Source organism: Lentinus tigrinus (genome assembly GCF_003813185.1).
Source record: "Lentinus tigrinus ALCF2SS1-7 unplaced genomic scaffold L226scaffold_67, whole genome shotgun sequence".
Lineage (NCBI taxonomy): Eukaryota > Fungi > Basidiomycota > Agaricomycetes > Polyporales > Polyporaceae > Lentinus > Lentinus tigrinus.
In genome coordinates, this window is record NW_027137976.1 from 1,998 (window position 1) to 10,964 (window position 8,967).

General features: G+C 59.2%; 4 protein-coding genes across 4 annotated transcripts in view; 1 reads left to right on the plus strand and 3 right to left on the minus strand.

Moving 5' to 3' along the window:
* The window catches only part of L226DRAFT_517343 (uncharacterized protein), a 3,429-nt gene extending 1,685 nt beyond the window's left edge, over positions 1 to 1,744 (minus strand). Inside the window, exons 1-4 of the mRNA XM_067678511.1 lie at positions 1,219 to 1,744; positions 865 to 1,159; positions 211 to 806; positions 35 to 160 (exon numbers count right to left, since the gene is read on the minus strand). Of these exons, the coding sequence (XP_067528843.1) occupies positions 35 to 160; positions 211 to 806; positions 865 to 1,159; positions 1,219 to 1,575 (1,374 nt within the window). The 5' untranslated portion in view covers positions 1,576 to 1,744. The remainder of the gene's footprint in view (positions 1 to 34; positions 161 to 210; positions 807 to 864; positions 1,160 to 1,218) is intronic.
* Positions 1,745 to 2,051: 307 nt separating this feature from the next.
* L226DRAFT_540809 (uncharacterized protein) lies at positions 2,052 to 4,260 on the plus strand. The gene is made up of 4 exons (XM_067681946.1): positions 2,052 to 2,086; positions 2,158 to 2,756; positions 2,815 to 3,456; positions 3,514 to 4,260. The coding sequence occupies exons 2-4, from the start codon at positions 2,344 to 2,346 to the stop codon at positions 4,085 to 4,087; spliced, it is 1,629 nt and encodes a 542-aa protein (XP_067528844.1). The 5' UTR covers positions 2,052 to 2,086; positions 2,158 to 2,343; the 3' UTR covers positions 4,088 to 4,260.
* Positions 4,261 to 4,379: 119 nt separating this feature from the next.
* Positions 4,380 to 6,311, minus strand: L226DRAFT_601543 (MFS transporter; the record flags this gene model as incomplete). Its single annotated transcript, XM_067685686.1, has 5 exons — positions 5,918 to 6,311; positions 5,776 to 5,857; positions 4,827 to 5,718; positions 4,597 to 4,776; positions 4,380 to 4,543 (listed from the first exon to the last, which is right to left on the minus strand). The coding sequence occupies exons 1-5, from the start codon at positions 6,058 to 6,060 to the stop codon at positions 4,380 to 4,382; spliced, it is 1,461 nt and encodes a 486-aa protein (XP_067528845.1). The 5' UTR covers positions 6,061 to 6,311.
* Positions 6,312 to 7,199: 888 nt separating this feature from the next.
* L226DRAFT_548601 (uncharacterized protein) lies at positions 7,200 to 8,541 on the minus strand (the record flags this gene model as incomplete). The annotated part of the gene is made up of 4 exons (XM_067682611.1): positions 7,200 to 7,510; positions 7,564 to 7,672; positions 7,721 to 7,942; positions 8,116 to 8,541. The coding sequence occupies 4 exons, from the start codon at positions 8,539 to 8,541 to the stop codon at positions 7,200 to 7,202; spliced, it is 1,068 nt and encodes a 355-aa protein (XP_067528846.1).
* Positions 8,542 to 8,967: the final 426 nt, after the last annotated feature.

Consider the following 8,967-nt stretch of genomic DNA (forward strand, 5'->3'; position numbering starts at 1 on the left):
CTTCCGCCATCCTCGCTTCCCTCGCCTTGCTGACGATCTGCACGTACAGCCGCAGTGTTCGCCTCGCGAGCTCGGGATCGCCAGCGACGTAGAAGAGCCGGCTCATATAGCGGAAGATCCTGAACGAGTTGAAAGTGAGCCGCGTGGCCCACCACAGTACCTGTATCGTTCTCGTCGGCGATGATCCAGACTAGCAAGCTTTCAACTCACGTCAATGACCCATCCCGCATACTCGCCAACAGCACCGTCTGCCTCCCAGGTGGCAACGGCGAGGTCAACGAGGTCTTCCACCTTGACATTACGCTCGCCCGCCTTCGGGAATGTCGTGCAAACGCTGAGAATAGCGCGATACTCCTGCACCAGCGAGCGCGCGGTACTAATCCATCGGTGCGACCGGTCAGGTCTTGGTGTAGGCGCTGCGCGTGCCCTCAAGATCAGTGCACGTAGATGAAAGATGATAATTGCTGAGCGCTGTTCTGGACGGAACTGGGGCGGCCAATGGGTGCTGCACGCGCGGTACTGCTGTAAGAGTTGCCACAACGAGCCGTTCGGTCCGTCTGTGCGCGAGACGTCGCAGATGCGCGCACCGAGTATGATACCTCTTCGGAGCACGCGCTCCGCCCAACGCCATAGTTCGCGGTAGCGCGCGAATGAACTGTTGTCGGGTGTCGAGGACAGGTTAGGGAGAGATGTGAGCGGGGATGCTGGGATCTCCCCTACAGCGCTGGAGATGAGCGACGACGCGAGGAGGTAGGTAGTGAAAGCCTTCTCTGGATCGTCCGGGTTGAGGAGCTCGTATGACATGCCTAGGGCAATCACCGCTCAGTATGCCAAACGGGGAGATGTGCACTCACCATTACCCACCTTTGACACATATACTCCGTATGCGCTCGATCGCGGACCACGCGCTCCCCTCGTTGATGTCCGCTATTGAGGCAGGGGACTGCGCAGAAAGAAAGCTGCCTGTCCACGAAGAAGAGAGAGATATGTCAGAACTAGTCCCTGGGACTCGCAGCGTCGCAGGGGCTGATTGCGTCGTTCCAGAGGTGGAATCGAAACCTTGTGCATCTGAGAGGTCCTTGACTTGGGACAGGTGGTCGAGACAGTCGGACGGGCGCCGCAAAGCGTACGCATAGTATGCAAGCGCGGCTTTCGTGGACTTGACCCGAACGCACACGTCAAAAGAGATAATGACATTGAACGTACTGCACGACGTACATCGGAGCGACTCGCGTCCAGCTGCTTGAGCGTGGCGTACCCAGCCATGGCCTCCTCAATCCTCTCATCCGGCAGCATGCACTCCTCCCCAAGCACCAGCACACCTTGAGGCGAAACGTTGTTTCCGTCCAACCCATCGCAGTTCGCCGACAGTAGGAGGGAGAGGGCCTGGGTTTGTGAGGCCAACTCCGCTACATCCGGGTGTCCGGGGCAATGCTTGTGGAATTTGCGTAACAGGTCTGACCATGAGACAGGTCTTCCATGCGTGTCCTTTGCTGGTGTGCGCGCATCCCACAAGCCGGCGGTCAAGACAGATCTGAGCTGACGCCAGTAGTGCTGAGGTTTGGTTTGCGCCATAGACGACCCACTCGGAAGGAGCCTTATAGGATTTGAGCTCAGTAGAAGGCGGACACCTTTGACAATCCAGACACGGAGAGATGACGGGGGTACAAGTGAAGCTGTGACCTAATTGATACGACGTGGGAGTACGTGGACGAGGTGGACGAGGACGAGGATGAGGATGAGGATGAGGAGGCAGCGAGAGGGTATGACACTACTTCATGTACATTATTAATGGCTTTGTTGCTGCGCCTTTGAAGTTAAGTGTAGATTCAATTACCCAGTATTGATCAGGTAAGTATCGGTAACAAACCGCACCATTTGACCTTGATTTCCAGGAATATGTGATAGTAAGGGGGCAGTTTAAGCACGGTATGTCCATAATTGGTATGATAGGACCTAACCCGGTCGGAGTTGAAATTGGAGAGCCCGATATGGAAGTCCTAGTAAGTTGCGGGCCTCGAGGCAACAGGTCTGTTTTGTTCGACTTCAACGCACAGCACTGCGAGCAACGGGCTAAAACCAATTGGTGAGTGCCACAAGCTATTATCCCACCGGATTGGCCTTGAACAAGACCCCTGTGTCTTTGAATGAGGCTAGCTTTGTCTCTTCGGCGCTGCCGAGATCCGCACCGGTCAAAGCGTATAGCTGGGCCACCCTCCGTATATCAACCCGCCCCGTGCCACAACCCGTCTTTCTCTTCCTCCACCACATACCACCACGTTTCGACCCCCCGAGACATCCCACAGCCCGCTGCACCACTTTCCTCAACCCGAAACTACCACGATGTCCGCAGCGCCCTCCCAAACCATCATCCCAGAGCAACTCGGCAGCATCCAAGTCCGTCAGCACATGCTAGAGGACGGCACAATCATCGACATTCCTGCAGGCATTCTTCGCGTCCCTCCGCCCAAGCCAGCCGAGTTCCTGTACCTCAAGCACTACTACCAGAGGCCCTCCGGAGTCAGGCAGGAGCTGAAGGAGGCCGGGAGCGCAGAGGCCGCCATCGACATCCTCGCTGACGAGCTGGAGGGTATGCGCCATCTGCTGTGCGGGTACGTGAACAACTTCGAGAAGTACGTCGACAAGTTCGACGCGGAGCACGAGGCCGTGCAGAAGGACATCTTGAGTATCGTCGAGAGCTATAACGGCCTGCGCAGGATCGTCAAGGCCGTGGCTGAGCATGCACCTGTTGTCGAGTACGTCCTCGTCTGTCCTTTTCCTAACTTGAGTTGACCTCTGACCCGCGCTGTGCAGTGCGGCATTCCTCATTCTCAAGGACAAGGTCTGCAGCCTCCGAGCGCAGTCGCAGTCGCAGATGCGCCCACCGCCCAAGATCGTCCAACCACGGGGAGGCAACGGCCAGAAAAACCCGAAGATGACGCCTGAGGAGACGAAGGAGTTCTACGAGCGGTACGGCGAGCACAGGCAAAGCCAGGAAACCGCAACTTGTGTCACCAACTCCCAGGACGCGCTCAAGAAGCGCGTCCAGCTCGCCGAGCTCATCACGCCTCCCTCCCGTTCGCAGGCCGACGTAGATGCGGACGACGACGCCGCCGCCCCTGCTCCCTGTCCTGCTCCCGCCCCCGCCGACAAGAAGAAGAAACGTGCGGACAAGGGCAAGAGCAAGAGCAAGGGCAAGGCGAAGGCGGCCGAGCCCCCAGCGTCGCCCGCCGCCCCGATCGACCCGCGCGTGGAGGTGAAGATCGAGAAGCTCGTGGAGGGCCTTGATGCCATGCGCGAGGCCTTCCAGCGGGTACACGCCAAGACGGAGCGGGACCTGATGCACCTGCGGGTGCTCACCCAGAAGGAGAAGACTGCGACCGAGGAGATCTGGAAGGCGCATGACGAGGCGGAGCTCTTCGCCTTCCGCGCGGGCAAGACCATGAAGCATGCTGCGTGAGTGCTCTGAGCTCGTCCGGTTCATGTACCAGTTGCTGACTTGCACACCTCCAGTCGCTGCATCGAGGCGTACGACCGTTGGGCGACGAAGGCCCTCGAGGACCAGGAGGCACAGGCGTCCCAGGCGACCGACGCACCCGCAGAGTCGGTCTCTGTCTCGGATGGGGGCGCCGCAAGCACCGCGCCCTCGACCGACCAGGCGGCGTCCCAGGGCTCGAGCGCTGCGGACAGTGAGGCCTACACTGTCAGCCTCAACCTGAGGTACGACAAGGACCTCGACAAGCTCACGCGCGAGGAGGCGATCGAGATGCTGAAGGCGCTCCCACTCCGCATCCACTTCACGCCCTTCGGCACGTCCGAGAACGAGGGAGCGACTGCGACAGAAGACCGTCGCGTCGCGCAACCTCAGGTCCACGGCGCGCGGCAGGGTGCCTCGGACGTCGCGGACGCTTCCGCCGTTGGGGCTGGACAGCCACCAGAGGCTGAGAAGTCGAACGCAGGCACGCAGTCGCGGAAGCGAGGAAGGGCCTCCGAGTCCGAGTCCGAGGACGCGGGGGAAAAGCCCGTCGATGCGCGTGTGGCGGCTGGCGGCTCGCCGGTGAAGAAGATGCGCGTCCAGCAGGATTAAAGGACACCTGTGGACGGACAGACTGCCGGATCGTGCGGAAAAGAACCCAGGCTGTATTTTATTGTAGTAAGTAGGGCTAGTGTAGTGTAGCGATCAGTGTAGTATACCTTGCTCGTTGCTGTTTTCGTTGTCGTTCGTGCGCTTTGTAAACTGTTTTCGAATGCACTTGCTGCGAAACTTGACCGAATCCTGTCCAGTGGGCGGACAATTCGCACTGCAGAAGATGAAGAATTGTAAAGGAATTTATCATTGCATGGTATCGTACAGCGCGTGGTAGTCGTAGTCGTAGTCGTTATAGTCGCCACTTTCTCTCTCCGGGCGCGAGCATCTTGTTGCGCCCGATGTACATTATCCGCAGTCCGATGACAGATATCGCGCCGACGAGTAGGAAGCCGGCGTTCGTGTAGTGGCCGGTGGGGTATCCAGGCGACTCGTTCGCCTTGTAGATGTAGATACCTAGACCCAAAGGTCAGTATCCTATCAAGTACAACGAGCGGGAGATACCATACCAATGATCTGCCCAACCTGTCCGATGGACACGTTCAGAGGCACAGCAAGCGTGGACGCTCCCGTACTCCGCAGGTTGGCGGTCAACCAGCTCAGCAGCGGAGGGATGCACGCGAACGAGAACGAGAGCGCGATGACGAAGAATGCATAGCGCAGCTTGAAAGAGTCCGCAGGGACCGCGCCTGCTTCTATGTCAGCCAGACTGCCTGGAATCCAGTTGACCCTGACGTACCCTCGACGATGAAGCACACGCCCGCAATCAGCATCGAGATCGACGTCCCCAGCGTGCGCATCTCGTACTTGTCCGACATCCACGCAACCGCCACTGTGACGCAGAACGCGATAGCGTACGGCGGGACAGTAAAGAGCTGCGCATTCAGCCCCTCGTACCCCAACCCCGAGACAATGGTCGGCGAGAACAGCGACATGCTCGAGAACGGCACCGAGATGGTGATGTAGATGAGGTAGTGCACGTACAGCCTGTAGTCGCGCAGGGTCTCCTTCGCCTCCGCCCAGGTGATACGGTGGTGCCCGAGCGACGCGACGCCCTTGAGGCGCTCCACTGCGAGCTCGCGCTCCGCAGGCGACAGCCACGACACGGTCTCCGGGTAGTCGGGGAAGAAGAACCAGACGAGCACCGCGCCCGCGCACGACGGGGCACCCTCGATGATGAAGAGGTAGCGCCATGCCTGGATGCCGTGCGCGCTGTTGAGCATGCCCACGCCGTACGCGATCGCACCGCCGAACGCGCCCCCAAGCGTTGCGCTTGCGAGGATGAGCGCGATGCGCAGCGCGCGTTCCTCCGGGCGGTACCAGAAGGTGAGAACGTAGACCATGCCGGGGAATAGGCCCGCTTCGAACATGCCCAGGAGGAACCGCACCGCGACGAGTCCGCCAAAGTTGCTTATCCCGCCGAGGATCATGGTCATTGCGCCCCAAGCGAACATCAGGAACGCGATCCATCGCGATGGTCTGAACTTCTTCAGCATGTAGTTGGAGGGCGTCTCGAAGAGCGTGTAGGAGACGTAAAAGATCATGAGGGCGACCAAATATTGTTGGTTGGAGATGCTGAGCGTTTGTAGGAGCGAGTCGCCCTTGTCAGCATTGAGGATTTTGGCGTTGCCCTGAGCAAGGATATGATCAAATCGTCCTGGCGCGCAGAGGCCCGAGGATGAACTTACGACGTTGGAACGGTCTAAAGAGCAAAGCAGGTAGATGACCATAGAAGCAGGGACAATCCGCATGTCAACCCGCCGTATAAGCCTGTACGCAGCATCCAAGTCAGTACGCAAACCTCGCACAAGTCAAGTTCATGCGACGCACCTCTTATCCGCTGCCGGGTCGACCGCCTGGTACGTCAAGACAACATCCTCCTTGACGTCCTCCGACACGCTCACGTCCTGCTTCTCGACATCGCCAGAAGCCGAGCCGCTGCTATCCCGTCTGTGCTGTTGGTGCTCGGGCATCACTGCAAGGAGCGTGCTGGCAGCTGGGAGGGTATTCAAGTGGCCGACCGCGCCGCGGTTGCTTGCTCGCACATCAGCCAACCTTTATACCTCGCACAACGTACGATACTCGCACCCGGCGACTCATTTACGCGTGGTCATACGGACTCCGAGCATGAAGGAGATTTGAGAAGTGGGTGCCGTCAGGTAGTGTCAGGTGCCCCCACACCGGCGTTCTGACCTGGGGTAGTGCAGGGTCGTACCTGCCCAATCACGCTAACAGCCGTAGCTTATCACCGTGCGCTTCTCGCAACATGTCCGCGGTCATTGGGCGCGACGAAGAGGGGCCACACTTCAGGGATCTGTGGTTACTGAACGCTCTTGTACTCGGCAGGCCGCTGAGACAGAGGCGAGACCAGAGGAATCCGGTCTTGTGAGCGATGTTGTCGGAGCTGCGAGAAACCATTGAGACGTACCGTACGTACTCAGCGTTCCCCATATCCTCGCATTAGTCTTCAGATATTTCTGGCCTTCCCCGCCAACAAGAAATGGTCGCACTTGTTCGGAGCGGTCCTCCGCGATATACAATTTACCGGTCCGGATGAAGCAGTCTGATGCAGGCACACCCGTCAGACGTGATGAATGGCGGTTAGAGTGAGACCAAGCTGCCATGAGACGACACGCGCGATACAGAATGATGGATGCCTGCAGCCACGGAGGACGAGTGCACAACGCTGTTGGAGGGGGACAGCACAGTGCAAACGGGATGCTCGAGATTCTTGATTCAGAACCCCGTCCTTCGTTCTTCATTCGCAGAGGTATACAGGTATCGCAGGATACAGTTGCAGACAGTGTCAGTGCATTTTGCGAGTTTGTCGAGACTCCAGATGGTGGTACGGGTGGAAGGTTTTCAGGTGAAGCGCCCAACTTCTAACCCAATTCGCGCATACATGTACTAACGAGCGAATAGTATAATCTACTACATAGCAGAATAGCATGTGTGATAATCCCGAGCTTGCATATAAGAACAAGGAATGACAACGATACGTGCGCAGAGCATACGCCGGAGCATGGGCAACAGGAACGAACACCCGACTGGTCACCGCAGTACCTCAGGGCTAGCTAAAAAGCATCAAGTCCATACATCATCAATATCTCCCTCAACATCCCATAAACTCCCTCCTCAGCACCAAGGCCCATGCCATAACAAAGTACACGAGCCCCGCGGGCAGCGCCGCCTCCACGCCGACCAAGCCCCAGTCCCACCTCCTCCGCCTGCTCTTCCGCAATAGCTCCTCTTCGTGCTGAGGTGCCCCGGGCGGTGGGGGCGCGGGGACGATGTTGGACGTGACCCAGAGCTGGATGCTCCTGCTGCAACATGTCGTCGTGCCGATTGCGGCCCAGCAGATGAGCGGCCGAACTTCGTGGTTGAGGATCGTCAGGGTCAGGTGCGTTGCGGGCCAACAGATCGCTGCGCGCACGTCTATGAGCATGTGACAGCGACGACAAGAACAACACACATACCCTGCAGCGCGAGGAGACGGATGAGGGCGGCGGGAAGAGAGTAGTAGACTCGCCATCGCTTGAGCAGCCCCGTCGTGAGCTGAAGACACTGCCAGCCGGTTAGGACAGACTGCAGGGCGGTGAGCGGTGCTTTCCGATAGCAGTAGAAATCACGCACCCATAACACGCTGACGGAGTAGTCAACCCGCCACTCGTTCAGACCATCAGGCGGCCTGAATACGTGGTACAGATTCCACAGCGTGCCAAACACGGCGGGCACTATGGCGAGTAGGCGGAACAGTTGGAACAAGATGGGAACGAGCCACACGGTCGATGCGGGGAGAGTGAGCTGTTGTGAGAGGTAGGAGCGGGTGATACGTGCTGTGGGTAGGTTTCGGGGCTACGATCGTAATGTTAGCATGAGTCTATACCGACCGCTTGTCATTAAAGCACGGTGAAGCCTGACGGGACGGAGAGCGGAGATACGGCGCATCGCGCAAACAACCTCGCGAGGTGCCATCCGCTTGGCGGGAGGAACGAACAGGAGAAAGTGAAAGACAGCGAGTCACTCACCGAGTCCTCTCCTTCAGTCTCCGTCTCCCCCGCACACACCTCTCCAGGTGCAGTCGTGATCGGCCTCACCCAATGGTGCTCGTCATACGCCCGTCCCTTGCCCTTCCCCAGGAGCCTATTCCTCAGCGTGTCCGCGAGACTCACGCCCTGAGACCGGAACACCACGCCCTCGTCCGTCTCCGCACCCGACTCATCATCCTCGTCCGAGGTCGGGCCCCCGCGCGGCCGCACGCGTGCGTACTCGGAGAACGCCTGGCGAGAGTGCAAGTGCGAGTGTGATTGCGAGTGCGAGGCAAGCGACGAGCTCCCGGGCAGGCGGAGATGCGGCGACGAGGCTGCGCGCGGAGGTGGTGTCGAGGTGATGCTCGGCGGGACCTCAGGCGGAGTGAGGGAGTACGGGGGCGGGCTGCTGCTGGGCGCGCTCATGATGATTGCTGGACGGTCGCGCGCGCGGGTCCGTCGGGTGCCACCGATGGCAAAGGTGTGCGACCGGGGCCTGGACGACCGCGGTGAGGAATTGCGGGGCGGCGGCGGTGTGGGCGAGGATTGAACTGCAGATTCGGCGAAGGTTGAGGTACTGGGAGTTGGAGAAGGGCTGGAACGTTCCGGGAGCGGGGTCAATTGCAAGCTCGCGGCGACGGTGTGCGCGCATAAACGACGCGGGGGCTCTTGGGGCTGTTCAGCGAAAAACTGGAGCTCTGGGACGGCGGCGGGGAGGATGAACACGCCAGAGGGCGGTCTGTACGGAGGCGGGTCCTGCAAATTGAGGTCGGTACCGTGCGGACTTGGACTTGGCGGATTCATGCTTGCGCGGGGGACAATGAAGGGGACTCACTGCAGTTATATGTATGT